At 39.9% G+C, this 18,314-nt stretch overlaps 1 protein-coding gene across 1 annotated transcript in view; it reads right to left on the bottom strand.

Annotated features, from left to right (window-relative positions):
- The window catches only part of adgrb2 (adhesion G protein-coupled receptor B2), a 344,844-nt gene that overhangs the window by 242,976 nt on the left and 83,554 nt on the right, over window positions 1-18,314 (bottom strand). Inside the window, exon 2 of the mRNA XM_041809355.1 lies at window positions 555-638. Within this exon, the coding sequence (XP_041665289.1) occupies window positions 555-638 (84 nt within the window). The remainder of the gene's footprint in view (window positions 1-554; window positions 639-18,314) is intronic.

The raw sequence follows: 18,314 nt of genomic DNA, 5'->3' as shown, positions 1-18,314 counted from the left end.
GCAGGAAAATGGGGAGAAGCAGTGGGGTGGGGGGGTGGGGGGGCAAGATGGAGCCAGGGGTTTCCCTTGCGGGAGGGACTCCCTCCTCCATGCACTGAATATGGAAAACGTGTATGTGAAAGGGAAATGACTTCATGACTTATTCCTGTGTGGGTAGAGCAGCCACATGTATGTCATGTATGTATAAAGCAGAGTCGTCAGCATATACTCACAACTCTCTTAATATGTTCATGCATTATGTCATGAATAATTCAGCCTTTCATTTTGAATCCCTTTAATTATGTAAGATGTTAAAGTCACACAGACTCAGAAGTCACACTTTTACATATTCAAACACTGCCACGGTCAAACGATGCGGATACCCAGTGGCTGCGAGGCCTCTGAAGGCAAATGTGTCATAATAGTTTGCATGGAAAGCTTTATTTTTTTATCCTTCACTCTCACATACAGCCTGAAAAGGTCAAGTTGGCAGCTCCTCTTCCAGGCCTAAGGCAGCACACATACACTGAAACTCCCAGACTCACACACGCTGCCAACACATCCACATTACTCACCTGTTTGTGCCTGAAACACACCTGGCTGGTCGGCTGATCTTGGTCTTTGGGTCTTCACCTTTAGATCATCATCGTCATACGGGTCTGGAAAAGAAGAGGTCACATTAATGACTGTTGTCTCTGTTTAATCAGAGAAGGTAGAATGATGCAGGGGCGCTGCAAATATCTGAACCCCATGAGCACATATTTATCTATAAGGCATAAATCTTTAAAAATAAAGAAAATGACATTTCATTTCAATGATGAGAATTGAAAAGTATCAAAGATTGCATACAGCTATGTCATATTATGACACTTTTACATGCAAGATGGATCACTGACAACCTGAGAATGAATACCAAACTGGGGTTTTATTTTGAAATGCAAAAACCAGAAGTGTAATCATACTGTGTTTATTTAGCATGTGGATGCAGAGAGCTCCAGGGAAACTTTTATTAAACTGTTGGGTTTAGGCTTGTTGCTTTCATCAGGGCCATCAGGAATTCATTGGATAGAGTTAGGATGGCTCCAGAGAAAAAAAGGTTGGGAACCACTGCTCTAAAGCATCAGCAGTTTTTCAGTACTTGTTTTCTTTATTCGTAATTTTTTGAAAACAAGAAATCACTTACAGTGGGTGTGAAAAACTTCTACTGTTGTTGCTTTGGTACTGAATAAGATTTTGGTGAAACTAGTCTCAAATTGTTTTCTAATCTGAAAACAATTGATGTTCAAATCAAACAATAACAACCAACAAACCTTATGAGTACCTTTTTAAGCATCTTAAAGGCTCTCAATACTCTTTTAAGAGTTAAGAAATAATTTAGAGACTTGTCTATTAATTCTACCACTTTCTTTCTTGTCACAGTTATGAATTGGAGAGAAACAAATATATTATATATTAGGGCTCCGTCTGGCCAGTCTCACATTTCCCCACCACTGCAGCCACAGATATTCAGTCTGCAACACACATCGAGAGCTAAGACTGTAAAAAGATAAAGCACATACTGCTGCGCTGTTGCCCTGTTTGTTTACTACGTTCCGTATATATCTTAGCCATAGCTTACAGAAAGATGGTTTGAAGCTATAGTAAATAAGTGCCCATAAACACCCTCTCCGTGTTTGTACATCCAGAGGAGTCCAAAAAGGCAAGTTTTTGAGTACATCCAGAACACGACTGTGGCAAAATAAAAATACAAACGCCTACATTCCCTTGGCTTGCTACTTGTAGCAGAATATTTAAAGAACACACTGATGCATTTCAGCACACATCGTGCTGAAAACAGATAACAGAGTGTCAAGTTTGTATCTCAGAGGGAAGTCAATTCCTACTGGCTCATTAGCTGAGAGGGGAACATGGAATGTCAATGAAAGTCTATACATGCTGAAATGAAATGTCACGATGCTGCAGAGAATATCAAGTTAAAAGAGCTTGAATATAAATATATCATACTTCATACGGCGCTGATTAGAAGTGGAACGTTTCATAAACTTGTGAAAATTCGTTCAAACATGAGAGGGAAATCACGCAGTATTTCTAAGTGGGTTTTATCTCGTTGGTACAAACGTATGGAGGCATGAGCGTGCACTGTACTGATCTGTGCAAATGGATTTGTAGGCTTAGTTTCAGCAACACGAGACTTAATCAACTCCCTCGGCGGGGGGAAACAATCTTTGATTTAGCTGATCTTTCTCACTTGGGTACGTCCTGCCTGTGGGATTTAACCAGGAAGCGAAGACATACAATGCAGCGGAGACGCCTTATACACACGAGATGTAAACATGCGTCTGTGTGTGGTAGACTGCAGAGCGCCAAAGTGATTGACACTGAATTTCTTCACATTAGCCTCCATTAGAGAGGTGATCTGGGGAACACATGCACATCAGTACACTCAGGTTTTCACAGCCGTCGCTATCTTTGCAGGCTTTCAGGCTTTAATGTCATGACTGCTCATAAATCCCACTGCTTCCAGGCGAACAATAAAAACACCCATACAGTACAGGTGAGAAAAAAGATTTGTCTGCTGGCTCTTTTACTCAAAATCTCTCCCCAGTGTTTCTTATTTTCTCAACACAAACTCTTGTGTTTCAAAGCAAAAGCACAATATTCCACCATAGAAACAATGCAATATTGTATTTTTGCTGTTTGGATGATAAGTGGAGCCAGCTCCAGCAACTGGGATGAGGCATTATCTATTTTGTGCTCCAGTGTGGGTTGCTAGTTTCACTTTGTTTCACTTTGTTTTGGAACAAACTTAAATTATCAAGAGGTGCACCGGTGCACTGGAGACTTTTTTCAAAGAATATAAAAAGGTTTCATTTGCCCAAAAAAATAAGAGAGATATTGTTGCCTATAACAATCAAACTGCAAGAGCGGATGTATATGCCAAAAGCCCAAGGATTCACGAGCCCTCTCAGGGTCAGCACACAGTGCAACCGCCTACTCATTTAGCTGCAGGTTTTACAGTACGATATTTTACATGAAAAACGCTCAACCCTGTGCCAGGAGAGAGTGCTCCTAGATATTTGTGGCTTGCATTTCCTCTCGCTTCCTCGCTGAACTCCCTCTGGCTTGATACTATACTCATGTACTCACTCAGCACCATGAAATCACTCCGCCAGCTCCACAAAATCACTTCTCCACCTCTGAATTCAGAGGTACCATCTGTGTTCTGATAGACGCTGAGCTTTCAAAGTCTTTGCATCCCAAATGGCAAATATGTATAATTCTTTCATCCAAGTCGAATTTGTATTTCTAAAACTGATGCACTGCATATAAAACCTGAAAATAACTAAATTCACTCCAGAAATAAAACATTTCTGTGATTCCAAACATCTAAAAAAAAAGATGACTTTCAATGGTCCTGAGCCAACCAGCTCACAGATATGACTGGGTACCTGAGAGGCTGAGTTAAAGGGCCCTCCACTGATGCCATTTAATGATATAAAAGCATGCTAACTGGATCCGTAGCATTAGCTCTAGCCCCTTGGTTAAAACTCTCCATGTGAGTTTAGATTCATCCAGATTTGAAGTAGACTAAAATTGACAGCCTGGCTATAGCCTGACTTACTCTCCTAAGAATATGGGCCAACCCACTACGTTGATTTAACTAAAACAAGAGATGCATGATATTACTACATAAGTATTGGCAGATGTTAGTTTCAAAAAAATCAAACACAGGTACCTCAAAATTAGGGAGGGGTCTGGTTGCAGACAGTTCTCAGATGCCCCTCTAGCACATGACTACTGTGAGATGCATCACCACTGTCAGGACAGGTATGCATTACCCGTCTTTGAAGTGGTTACGCTAACTGTGGCTCAATTAGCTTAAGCTACATTATGAAAACTAATGTAGCGAAAGCAAACATAATGTAAGCTAGGTAGTTAAAGTTGTTATGTAAGCCAACTGTATCTTTAGTTTTAGCTTAGAGACCTTTTTGAGTCGTGACCTCCACATGGGGCGTCCAGTCGGCTGTCCTGCAATCAGTCTCCTGCAGTCACATGTTCTATAAGCCCTCGGGCAAGACACGTAACCCAAGTTTCACTGCTTCGTCGGTGGCGAGTAAATGACTATTGATGCATTTGAATGGGATTAGTTAATACTCATGGGCCAATCCTCCATAGCAAACTCTGCCATCAGTGTGTGAATGTGGAGCAAAAAGGGTGTGAATGGGTAGGTGAGACCCTCCTCCATCCCGGTGTGGAAGGATACAGCGCTGTCCATGGTGCTGAAATAAAAGCAGAGCAGGCAGACTAATAGATCACCTGAGAAATCTCCTTTTTATGGTTGTAAGTAACACCTGGCTCTAAGCTCACACTCCTCTCACAGCTGAAATAGAAGCATAGTTTCAGATGTTTCAGATTGTCAAAAATGTTGTGCAAATATGCAAGGCCTGTGAATCACTTTAGGTCAGTCTTCAACAGCACAAGAATGCCAGTTTTTTTTCTTTTTATGACACAGAAAGCAAGTAAAAACACTACCTTTTCAAAAACATGGAGTTTAATATTTTCTATGTGTATTTTTTTTTCCACAATCATCCGGTGACCCCTGGAATCATCTCATGACCCCGGCAGGGGTTGGGACCCCAAGGTTGAGGGAGCTTTATGTTATGCAGGGGTGTCAAACTCAATCCCAGCAGGTGCCGGATTCTGGATTCTGGTCAAACCTGAGGGCCTAACAGGGTCACCTTTTCAACCATAAACTGTCAGCCGCGTTTCACCAGTAATAAAATATGAAATAAAATCTTAGCACTGATGATAAATGATTTTTAAAAAGTTGAAAGATAAGTTTGACAGCTCATAATCTGAGGAAAGCAAATTTATTAGTTCAAAAAGTTCAAAACATGAAATTGAAAAACAATGTTTTTAAATGAAAAGTCAAAATATGATTCAAATTTTTAAATTGCCAGTCTAAAAGGGGAAACTGTGAGACCATGTTGTCAAAATTAGGAGTTCAAAATATGAGATAAAATACAAAAGTATTGGTTTAAAAAGGTCAAACTATGACTTAGAATGTAAAATTATAAATCTTAATGCTCAAAATATTATATCAGAAGTCAAAATTAGGAGTTAAAATGCTCAAAGTACGAAATAAAAGGTCAAAATCCTAAATTTGAGTACTAATTGTGAGATGCAAAATTGAAAACATGAAATTAAAACACAAATTAATTTTTGAACCGTCTATCAACCCAAAATATTGGTAAGATATACAAGTGTACCATCAAGTATAGGTGGTTGCCTCATTGTGAGTGCTGAACAAACATGAAACTACCAGCGTGTCTACTTCCCTGTTCCTCTCTCAGCTCTGCATGACCCAGCCTGTCTTTGCACTGAAGCCATGGTATTCTGCACGATTAAATTAGAAGGGTGTGTGTCAGTATTGGATGAAATTAGTTTGAAAATATTGACTTATCAGATATTGGGAAAAATACAATAATGTACTAACCTTGCAAAGCAGATGGACTGCCCAGACTCCATGTTCGTCATCAGGCAAAGCCCAGCTCTACAATGTTTTTGCCAGGTCTGAAAACAGACCTAGCCAATCAGGAGAGGAGAATGAGGCGGTAGTTACGCGTGTGCACTGGAAGCTGATAACAATCGCCCGTGTAGCTTTTCATGCTGGAAAAATATTTTGCTTCCCTGCTTTGGCGTGAGTTTGTGATAGTTATGCTCTGTAAGCCAATATGGCTGCTGCTGGTGTGGTGATCAGCTTGGATGTAGCCGTACAATAGCAGCAGTTTTGTCAGAAGGAGGCCATATTTCTTTATTAAACCAAGAGCGAAGAACCACATCGAAAGCTTGTCTTGGCAGGGAAGTTATTTTTGCACTTCTTCTGACCGGCCTTGGCACCAGTTTTACACACTTTCAGGAAAGTGGAAAACTACGATAGTGGATTTCTGTCAAGCTCAGGCTACTACCAGAGCTGTGCCTGCCTACAACCTCATTTTGTCTCGTCACTCTGGTTGTCCATGACAGACAGAGCATTTGTCCACTCACCTTCTGACAATTTTTTGCAAATTCCTGGCCTTACCAAACATTTAGTATAGGAAGTTTGCCACATGAATGGGAAATATATCCAATGCAATGAATGTATGAAACAATCTATCTGGCATGTATTGTACACCTCTGTCAAAAACTAAGGCACATACCATTTTAAGAACAGGCCAACAGTAAATAAAATGTGCATTTTTTGTTGTTTAAACAAGTAAAAAAAGGTTTATTATATATTAAATTCAGGCTGTTCTGTGCCTCTGTAACCTCTGTAGCATCCTCTATGACGCCGGGCCCCTTTACCCCCTTTATGAGCAGCCCTGGTAATGAGGACTTTTTACATTTTTCTTGTTCAAAATGTACAATTATTGTTAACACAAAGGTTGGCTTCATTCAGTTTCTACATCCATCCTTAAATCCTGGTCACAGGTGGCAGGAGCCAATCTTATTCTTTTACAGGTCAAAAGTCCCCCCTGGACTGGTCACCGGTCAGTCACAAGGTTAGTACAAGTATTCTTGCTCCCAGTCAGTCAGGATCAGCTCTTAACCCAGTGAGTGTGTCTTTGATCTGTGGGGAGGAAGCCACAGCACCCAGAGAAATCCTCCAAACTCCTCATAGAACAGACAGGGAATTCAAACCAGGAGCCTGCACTGCAGTATAAGGTCAGCGCTTTATATTTTGTGCGATGTGGTAGTTGATTTTAGGCATCAACACATTTGTGAGCAGTTATCAGGAGACTTGTAATTGGGCATTTTTATGTTTTGCCTGTATTTAATTACTGAGACTTGAATATGCAAAACTTTAAATGGTTATATAAATATTCAGTGTTGGGATACTTTATTTATTTTATTAAGAATCTTCTCATGAATGCAATTTACAATTACTACCAAAATAAGATTCTAATTAAAGTACTAAATATGAATTTGTATTTTAAGGACCATTAGTTCCACTTTTAATTCAGGACATTTTTTCTTCCCCTTTTCCAAATGAGAGTCCAAGCAGTTTCTATTGTCCCGTTTAATTGAATCCAGCAGGCGCACAGCTCTGTCCTTCAGTGGAGAGGGATTTGGTTTAGATTCTAAGTTGAATCAAGGACTCGATACAACTACAAACTCGACATGAAAAGTTGCCATTATTCCCTTAGTAAACAGTATATGCACTCTGCTTGAAGCTGTGCCTGTCAAGTAGAAGCAGGAGGGGCTGGATCTTTGTGAAAGGTCAGTTGCAAATTCTCTTCAACCTTTTTCAAAAACCACCTGCTGTTTAATTCTGCAAATAGATGCAATAAAGCCACTTATGTTCTTACTAATACTAGCCTTGACAATATTACCACACCACTCATCCATGGATGCCACAAGCCTACTAAAACCTGTCATAAGCAACACGAATGAACAGGTATGCCTGATTTCAGATATCAGACTGAACCTCTAAGGAGTCCTGACAACCTGTAGGGGTGCTACTGCTGGGATTCTTCTAGAAATAGAGTCACTGAAACATGGGAGATGGTTATAAAGTGGTGCCATCCCAAGAGTGCTTTAAGCAGAGGCATCCCTTACATAGGGTATCATTTTCCTTTTTAAAGCCTACAATATTTAAGGAATATCATCCAACCTGTTGGTAGATGTTACCCTCAAGTCCATAATGATTTCACCCAATGCCCAGTCTCAGATGTTGCTCCACTGGTGCAAGAACATCATCAGTCTCACACTGGTACATGCTGGAGGATAGTACTCCTATCCAGATATTTCTCTGTGTCCTAAATGAAGAGAACCATTGGCTGGACTGTCTGACCTTCTTGAATGTAGCCTCAAGTCTAAGTGAGGCTGTGAACTTGGAATGGCTCCAGTTACAGAAGATCCAGTAGAAATATAGTTGGCATGGTAATCAGCACACCCACCAGCTTGGCAGCATGAAAAATGGGTTTCAAGATGGTCAGTGACTGCTGCCATATTGAAATGCATCCATTAACATGGGTCTGAGAAGTATCATAGTGGCCTTGAGAAGTAAAATCTCTGTTGGGATTGTTGGTGTTGTTGGGATGATGGTACAGAAGATGAATCTACCAACAGGAGCACATACATTCAGTCCCTCAGCCTATACCACTCAGGTAACTGTATACAGCCTGAGCTCTGTTGTATGCCCTCTAGAGGTATTGTCCAGTAACATGTGCCATGTTTAGGAAAGTATGGAAACTCATGATGCATCCATACACATACATGAATGCACAGTGAAACAGCAAGTACACAGTGCCTAAGAAAGTATTCACCCCTTGGATGTTTGACCCTTTTATTGATGTTGATGAAAACTCATGTTACTCCATGGCCAAGTGAAAGAGTGTTCTTTGGTCTGATGAGACCAAAATGGTGTTTTGTTTTCTTTTTTCTTTTTTTTTTTTTTTTGGCCATCGGAGAAGATGCTATGCACATCACCACAAACACACTATCCCTACTGTGAAGCATGGTGGTGGCAGCATCATGCTGTGGGGATGCCTCTTGGCAGCTACCCTTAGAAGGCTTGTTAAGGTAAAGAGTAAAACTAATGCGGTAATATGTAGGAAAATCCTGGAGGACAGACTTATGGGATTGTAGCCACAGGTGCTAGTAAAGACTGACTTGGAGGCAATGAATATTGATGCATTTACCTATTTTACATCACATATTTGTAGAGATATGTTTTCACTTTGATATTAAAGAGGTTTTTGACAAGAAAACCTCATAATATTGAATATGATTGATTTGAAGAATAAATAGGAGGCATTCACAGGGGCGAATAATTTCACAGGTTCTGTATATCTGGCCTTAGTCTAGTGAAAGCAAACTTGTTTAAGTTCTAGAGTAACACCTGTGTTAGTCCATTTATATTAACCCTCTGGTGACCCAAGGACCCAGTTGGGTCCTTTTAACCACTTTTCTAATTTTTAATCATCAATATTTTTTCCCATTTTAATGCCAAAGACAGGAGATTTTCCTAAAGTTAATGGTTTGGATCGAGGTTAAAAATTCAAACCTTACTTCTCATGACACCCTCACAGTTAAAGAATTACATGTAGAAATGGTCCCAAAGGTCCTAAGTGTGAGTTTTTGATAAAAACATGTAGTGCTCAAAAAATAATAATGCAACAAAATCACTGTTGTTAGAATTTATTGACTCTAAAAACTTCACCACAATCATTCCACTCTGAAATTCATATTTTAGATTTTTTTTTTAAATTAAAACATATGCTGATATTATATCAAAAATGGCATAAAAATATAAGAAATATTTCAAAAGTGAACACAATGTTTAAAGTTATGATTAGGGCTGAAGTTATTTAAAAGATTTAGGCTTTGAAAGTGAAAAAATATCAATTCGATTATTTTTATGGCACTTCTTCTGAAGGGACCTGTTTGGGTCCCAAGGGTCCTAAGTGTGAGTTTTCCTTTAGGGAGCTCAGAGGGTTTTAAGTGCTAAGAAATGAGCTAAATCCTGGCTGATGAATAAGTGTTGGTGGTACCATCTCTTGTGTCGGTCAGTCTCATTGGATTTCAAGAGAGTTTTACCCATAAGACACTTTGGGTGAGTGCACAGGCATACTTGATTTGGCTAACATTGACTTATATTGCAAGTGTGTTGCAACTTTGTTAATATCCAATGCTCACAATGGACAAAGACAGCTGAATAGTACTGAGTACTAAGCAGTGGATTCTGGGGTCAGAAAGAATTGGATAGCAGCGAGAATTTCTGGTGGAATCTGACACAAATAAAGCCCTTTATTCTGAGTATTATGCTCCTGAGACATAGAGAGCAGCGAAGCAGGAGAGAGGAGTAATGTCTCACATAAAATGACCAGTGAGGATGACTTTCCTCTGTATCTCTCTATTTCTGCTATCTCTCTCCGCCCCCCCGTCTGTCTCTTTCTCTGTTTGGTCTCCGGCACAGTTGAGGATTTAGAGGGACGCTGGTGTCGAGTCCAGCAGAATCGAAAGGAGAGATCAATATGAATAAACCCTCTCGAGAGTACTGACCTTTACCAACCCCGCTATATTGTTTAACGTTCTGGACTGCACTTTAATGGATACATCATCACACACTTCATCAAACCTTCTTGCCCTCTCTCTTATCCTCGCTTTTTTTCCCATCGTTTCAGCTCTTTTGCCCTCTCCAGGGGGAATCCAGTTTCAATCTATAGCTGCGTGTATCACTTCCAATCGTGCTGGGTCGATAATCCTATGATTGGTCGGGAGCAGAGGTGGAGATTTGATATTTTACTAGTAGCAGTGTCAATGAAATGAAAAAGTGTCTGAGAATCTGCCCCTGACTTATGAAGAGATCACAGCATGAGGAGGCGATGCAGTCAATTAAAGATATTGAATGATGGGTCGTCTTGAATAAAGGAAAGAGAAGAAGCCACCAGTCAGGGCCTGCTGAAATGACTTCTATGAATCCACCTTTATGGAGCTGATTTAATGACACTTGAGAGAACAGCTTTATAACTTGAGCTGGCCAGTCATCCTTGATCTTGTCCACACTTTCAGCCGTCTTTATGGGAATAAGTTAGGGACAACAATTTTTTGACTGACTGAGTGCAAATTTTAGATCTGATTCCATAAGGGTGTAAACTAATACTATGACGTTTTGACTTTCCGACCACTCTGAAGATTGGTATAAAGACTGTAAGGGGCTGTTGTCACCCTCACTTTACAGTTAAAGAGGACAAGAACTGGAGTTATTACACGTGTGCATATTTGGGGCGACTGTTGATCAGTAGGTAGCGTAACCAAAAGGTCAGGGGTTCAATCCCCAGCCCCTGCTGTCACATGTTAATGTGTCCTAGGGCATGTCACTTAACCCCAAATTTCTCCCACTACTGTATAGTGGCACAGGAATATAACCTGAGAGCAAAAGATGGACTTGTTTCACACATCCATCTGGTAAACCTTCCATACACGGCGTTTGGGAAAGGGCCGAGCCTTTGAAAAAACACTCGGAGGGGGATTGGATGAATGTTCTGTCTGTCACATCTTTACGGGCCAATCAGAGCAACAAAACACGTGACGTAGCTGCTACTGTTTTGTTTACGGTTTGTGCTACTGAGCAGTAAACTCCATAGAGAACTGTACAACACGAACTATGGCGACTGTAAACTTTTATCGTTTTTGAAAAGGAAACAACTCAGTGCTGTTCTTTGTTCTTCTTGTAACGAAGAAATGTCGTCAGATTCTTAAAAAAAAAAAAACTGGCGCTTTAGCAGCATCCATAGTTGCACCGGCCTCTTGTTGCTGCTTGCATATGTTACGATTCCGCAGTGCCCGAAAGTCATGCCTCTTACTCCTGATTGGTCCTGTCACCTTCTAACCCGGCCCAAACTATTCAGATGGGAGCTTCGCAAGATGGATTCACCAGTGAGAAACACAGAATTGGGCAAATCCATCTGCTTTTCAAGGTTAGCCATTAGTTTGTTAGCTAATAATGGCTACTCTGCATTGTCCAAATAAACACAGGCCCCATCCAGCATGCATCTCAAACAATTGTCCCCACTATTTCCTATGAGCAAACTCACACCTGTATCCAGATGCACCTGGATGCATCACAACACTGCTGTGGCTGGCTGTGGTCTGCATTTACTTGTGAGAAAACCAGTTTTTTACATCTTGGCTGTCATGTAGCAGCTCTGTTTGAGAGCTGAGGAAGATATTTAGCGCCATTTCCATTCAAGGTATAGTATAGGTGGGAGGCCTTAACAGCAGGTGACATACAACTACTCTTATTGTTCTTTAACTTGACCGGTAGGGCTGGCAGGGGCCCTAGCAGTGGCTGTATTGGAGTTTGACCAGTGATGCTCTGCTGCTGGTGTGTTGCCCCTAGCACAACACTTGAGGTACGTCATATGATGCAATATGATGCTGTGGCGCTGTTGTGTTTTGACCTTTAGGCAGGTCACTTTACTCTCACGTGTGTGTGTTGAAGTCAGTGCAGTCAGCCACTTTCAAGGTATGATATGCAATATTTCATAGATTAATTTAGCCAAATTTAGAAATATTCTGTGGGAATATAACTTGGACCGATGATTTTCCTGAAAGACTGTGAAGCCAAACTTCCTCTGGGTTTGTTGTTCTCGACTCTGTGTTTACAACCATTGGATTGAGGACTCTAGATTTGCTGTGCATTTGTGTGTAAATTAAAGGCTTAATTTTTCTGGGTTGTTATAAAAAAACCCGTCTCTTCACAACCATTTAACCGCCCCACCCTCCAATTATAGGGGGAAATCAAAAGACCCTACCCCAATCAGGCATGCTAGTGTGGTAGCATAATTTTGTTTTTGCAACATTTTGCAGATGTGTAATAATATCACTGTTTCTGTGTTAGAGCTTTACAGTCCAAATCATTCATTATTTACATTTTATAACTCCTCTTTTTCAAGTTAGACTCAACATTCCTTATTCATATAAAATCTTGCATTGTTTTGGTATCAGATTTAGCAGAAATTGTGGAATTTTTTTGGCTAGCTATGATCATACTGGGTCATTTTTAACCTGCCAAAAATTTCAACACCCAACACCTTTTATGGTAGTATTCACGAAGATGTGGAGAGCAACTGTCTATGTTTTGGGCAATTTGATTGATTAAATACATATTTATTAAAAAAACTTTAAAAAATGGGAAAAATCAACCCTGAGAAGACAAACACAGTTATATAACTTGGACCAAATATTTTATGAAAGAAATTGAAGTTGAACATCTTCAGGGTTTGTTGTTCTCAGCTCTGTGTTAACAGCCTTAAAAGCGAGGACTTCTTTAGTTATGCAGAGGCTGCAACATATGTGAATTACAGACTGCATATTAAGATGGACAGAGCAACTGCCAGCTGGGAGTGAAGCCAGAATATTCTGAGCTCTCCCCGTTATGCTGATGACATTCAGTTGTGTTTATCGTTTAAGCCTGATGGCAATAAAAAAAAGACCATGCTGCTCAGCTGTCTGACTGGATAAATGATGATTCTCTCTCCTTAAACACGAACAACACCAAGGTCCTTGTCACTTCATCCGACTGCATTGCCTCCAAGTTAAGCCTCTCTTTCAAATCAAACTTTTGAATCGAATCTAAAAACACTGGAGTAATGTTTTGACAAAGTTTTTCATCAACATGATACTCCTCTCACCCGTTCATGTTTCTTTCATTTAACAAACACTTCTAAATTGAAATCTGTTGTGTCTCCAGCCGAGTTAGAGATGCTAATTCATTCATCTTTTGTGATTCCCTTTTCACCTGCCATAATAAAAAGTCCTTTGAGTGTTTAAAGATGATCCAAAATGTTGCTCCAAGATTGTTAACTAGGTCCAGCAGGTCCACTTGTATAACACCCAGGTTATTTTCTCTGCACATGAAATCCAGAATACTTTTTGAATGTTGTTGCATGAGTTGGCACTTGTTTATCTCTGGTCGACCCCTCATGTTGACTGACAAGGGCATGCGGTGGTCCTCGAATGAAAACCAAGGGTGAATTTATACCTTTGAAGCTGTAGCTTTGACTGTTTGGAAATCTCTTCCTGTTTAAACACATCTGCAGCCTTTATGGATGCTTTTACAAAGCTTCCAGAGCCCTGGATGTCAGTAAATTCTATTCTGTATAGATGTTCCTCCTTTGCTCTTTACTCTTAATTTTCTACTTTCCTATAGTTTTTACTGTTGTGGTAATATTTGTGAATCTCTCTGGCCTCGCTCTGTGAGAAGAGAAGTTTTTGACTTTCTCACTTATTGACTGGCTGCAGCATAGGTCATAAACTCCGCCCCCTCAATGATTTCAGATGGCACATAGGTCAAACTATAAAGTTATGAAATACATTTTTGTTACATCCCAAGTCTTTTGTGACAGAAATTTAATATTTCGATGATATAAGTCCATCTGGTTTTTAAAATTATTTTGACTTGTTGTGAAATAAATATCATATTATGTAATGTAATGATCAGCAGAACAAAAAACACATAGTGAACAAGCAAAACGGTCATTTTACCTTTAAACCAACACATGGATGACTGTTCTGAGGGGTTTCTGGACTTTTTAAGGTACATTTAATTTGTGCTTTGGTTGGAGGAAGTCGCATTGCAGCAGCTTTATGGCTCAAACAGCCAGCTCCCGTCTGTGCATCTCTTTATTCAAACTTAAATAACATTGAAATATGTCAGTGGCTGTTCTGAGGCTTCAGTTCAGACAAACAGAAGGGAACTGAAAAGCGCTGTCCATTTGAATATACACACAATGACCTGAAAAGAACATCCTACAAGTGGCTGCACTTGGCTAAGGCTTCATAGGTAAGAGTACTGAAGGATGGAGGAGGTGAGGTCTTGTTTTGGTCAGAGAGGCTGGAGCTGAAGAGTGACATCTAGTGGACGTGCTCTCTAAAGACCCTATGTTATATTAATCCTGTGGTTTTTACCTTTTGTTTCAAACTTCTGTTTACTTTTTATTTTACCGCTGATTTGTTAGTTTAGTTTGAATTTTTTTAAATGCTTCATTTTAGTTTTGTTTTACTAGTTTTAGTGGCAGTTTTAGGTTTTTCAGAAATATAGGATACTTGTCACCCATTATGTATATAACCAAAGTATGCTGAAAGTGACAATGAAGCATGCAATACAAAGGATCTTTAAAAAGTAGTGCACTAATTGTTGACCTTAATTGATCGTGATCCACTTGATTAATTCTGACAGCCCTAAAATATTCTTAAGGCCATTTTTGGACGTGGGCATTTTTGTCTTTAACAGTCTGGTATCACTTTATTTATTTTAAGTTAATAGAAAATCCAATGTTGTTGTTCTAGAGTTAAGAGTAGTAAAATTGGTTAAAATGAAAAAAAAAACATGGGCAAAAGCATTGATACAATTTCCCAAAAAAGTCCCGTCAGATCTGATATCGTCTGTTGCAGAGTTATAAAAATAGTCTTAAGATTTATCAATCCTTGGCCCTGATTGCTTTACCATAATCCATGGCAGGTATATGATGTAATAATCTGTGGGATTTTCACTTTCAAAAATATCTCACAAGTTCATCAGAATGGAAAATTCCTGTAAAAGCCTCGCTGTTCTTCCATGTTTTTGGGAGCTGTGATGGAAACAGTCCATGAATCCCACACAGTCAGAAGGTTTGCTGGTTATCTGAGGACAACTGCTTGATTTGTTTGCTTCTGTACCACTGCTAAGAATAAAGCAGCGGCTCTAAACCCATCTCAACCACATCTTTGCTCCAGGCCTTTTCCTCTCTTTCTTGCAGACAAACAGTTGATGAAGTAGCGTGTGGAAGGAGTCCTATCACTCAGCAGGTGGAGGCTTTTGTCGGCCCCCTCCACTCTAAGCAGTGAGCTGTGGGATGCCCTCGGTAAACATGAAGACACATTTCTAATGACGCCGTCGCTCAAATAAACTCTGATGTGGCGCAAACACAAACATGATGAGACACCTACACACCTTCCACAAAAGGAAGTAAATATGGCTGATAAATAAACGTCGTGCGGTAAGCGCTTTTGAGCCGTACAAAGCAGCAGGCTGGGGATGGGGATTGGGCCAGAGCCAGTTAGAGCCACAGGCTCCTTTGTCAGACTGAGCCGGGATTTAAGCCTGCTGGGAAGACTTTATGTGTGTGTTTGTGTGTGGCGAGGGAGCACATATGGTAATATGCTAAAACAGCTGTGTTAAGTAAAAGGCACACACAAAAACAGTGGCATGGAAACGCTGGCCATCCACTACTGTCAGCTGTTTGGGTGCTGTGTATATGATTGAACGCACACTCGCTAAACCTCACACCAGCACACACACGGAGCTATTTCTCAGCCGTATATCAAATCTGAGCTTATAGCTCTCTGGTGCTGTCTATTTACTCCAGGGTCCATCTGGGAGAGCCCAAACTGATAGAAGTGCACCATAATGGACTTTTTATAAGCTACTGGACAGACAGACCCACTCCATCTCGCTCCTCTCTCACCTCTTTCCCTCCCAGCAGCAGATATGAAGAGAGAAGTTGAATCAGGTTGGTGCAGAACAGCGTCTGCCTGACTACAGGGGCCTCAAGGTCATTTGTTTGCCCTCAAAATGGATTTAGAATCTAGTTTTCTCAGCCCCAAAGGCTGGACGCCGTCTTCCCCTCACACACCCACATATAAACACACAGATTGACACAAGCCAAGCTATACGTCCAAACTCTCAAATTGGCTTTGTTTCATTTCACTTTCATTCTCAATCTCAAATTGCCCCTTTCCCCCTCCGTTTTTCTTTCCTTTTATTAGATATTTTCAAATCTTCCAACTCCCACACCGCACGCTCATTCGGTCTATCATTCTGCCCTCCACCCCCTCACCCTCTGTCTTGCATCGAAGTCTTTTCTTTCTCCCAGTGCCATAACAAGATGAGAGTCTGGATGGATTTACAGTCCAGCGGACTCCCAGCAGTAGCTACAGAGCAACAGTCAAAGAGAAATCAATGCAGCGGATAGTGCGAACAATTCATTCAAAGCAGAGTAAGCATGATTACTGCACTGCATCAGCCTGATCAATTGGAGACAATTACACCCATGGTTTAGCATGTTTTTGCAGGGACATCTGCATGGTGCTTTCACATTAAGCCGCTGTAGCAGTGTTTACAATCACGGCAGCGAGCGTGTTAAACGAATCGATGGGAGATAAGCTGAAGCTCTGGTGAACTTGTTGCAAACGGCGTGCACTTTGTATTTCTGTCTCAGTCTGACGCACGCTATTTAAAGGTGAAAAGATTGGCTGTAGATTGACACAGATGATTATCTGTCAATGCGGCAAGGAAAAGTCTTCAATATTGACTTAGAGCTTTAAACTCGCAAAGAAAGAAAAGAAGGCAAGGGGTGTTGATTTAAAGAGCACAGTTCATACAAAAGTAAGTCAAAGTGCGGAGAGGAGTTCAAACAACTTCAGAGGTATTAAAAGATGTGACACTGAGCAAATAAAAGAAAACACATCTTTAAATCCAGTCTGTTTTTTGTACTCTTGTAACCTGGTTTTGGTCTGGCTGTATTTTTATGCAAAAATGCATGTAGGATCCCAACCCTTTCAAACACAATAAAGCTATAGACATGTAATTTTTTTCAGGACAACCTTGACTACCAGAATATGGGTGCTGCAACAATGTCAGCTGAATATACAGTGCTTATCAAATTTATTAGACCACCAACCAAAGTAAGGTTTATGGCACAGCTGTATCATGAAGTGCTTTAATGCCGACTCTTTCATTTTCAGTGAGTTCTCCACGTTTTACCATTTTGAACAGGAATGAGGAATTTCAAACTGAATTCACCCAAATTTGAGCCGGCTCACTGGGCTTCTCTGAGAAGTCAAAAAAAATTAATCAAGCAAAACATTCAACCACTAAAACTCATTTTTCTGTTCAGGAATGCAAGTAAATAACTATAATTTGACATATAAATCAAGAAATATTAATGTGCTTTACTATTTTTTCAGTTTTTTTTGTAAATCAGTAAATTTGAAAATTCATGGATAACAATAATAATTATATTTTAGCATTAAAAATATCATTTGGGTTAAAGAGCTTCTACATATTGGTGTATTAACCATTGCAGACACATAAAAAATGATTTTGGTCATTACCAATGCTGTTAATGTAGGGCAGCTGTGGCATAAACCTTACTCTGGGTGGTGGTCTAATAAATTTGTTAAGCATTGCATCAAAAGTTATAAGACCAGGAAGAACAAGTAAAAAAATAATAATAAAATAAATGCATCTCTAATAACTTAAAATCACACTCACATCAACATTGACCAAGCCTTTTAACATCAGGAGATAAAGTAAAGCATGCTTACAAACTACTAACAGTACCAGCTCAATTCAAATGTTGCATGCATTTGGAATTATAGTATGTAATATATGCACAAATCCCATGTAAGGAGCACAAACATCATCTTTTCATTACTTGGGCAATAGAAAACCATTTTTTCCCTCCTTTCCATAATGGCAGATAACTATCTTGTGTCTTGTTGATCTTTTGTTGGCTCTGATTGGTTGCTACCACCAAGGAAACAACAGAAGAAGAAACTGTTAGGCTTACAGGAAGTTGCTGTCTTTCTGTTCTGATATCAAACTGAAAGCAACACTGCTAGGGTGTTCATTTCAGAAAATGTAATGAATAGTCATATTATCATGGATTTAGCAATGTGGATTGTAGTATCAAGCTCTGAATAAATGTCACACTTTGGATTAAAAAGTGTTCTGGAATGGATATAAATGCCAGGAGCTGTCTGTACATGGGCAAAAATCTAAGCTTCAGATAACAATTTACACC

Source organism: Cheilinus undulatus, linkage group 16, assembly GCF_018320785.1.
Source record: "Cheilinus undulatus linkage group 16, ASM1832078v1, whole genome shotgun sequence".
Taxonomy (NCBI): domain Eukaryota; kingdom Metazoa; phylum Chordata; class Actinopteri; order Labriformes; family Labridae; genus Cheilinus; species Cheilinus undulatus.
This window is presented reverse-complemented; position numbering and strand designations above follow the sequence as displayed.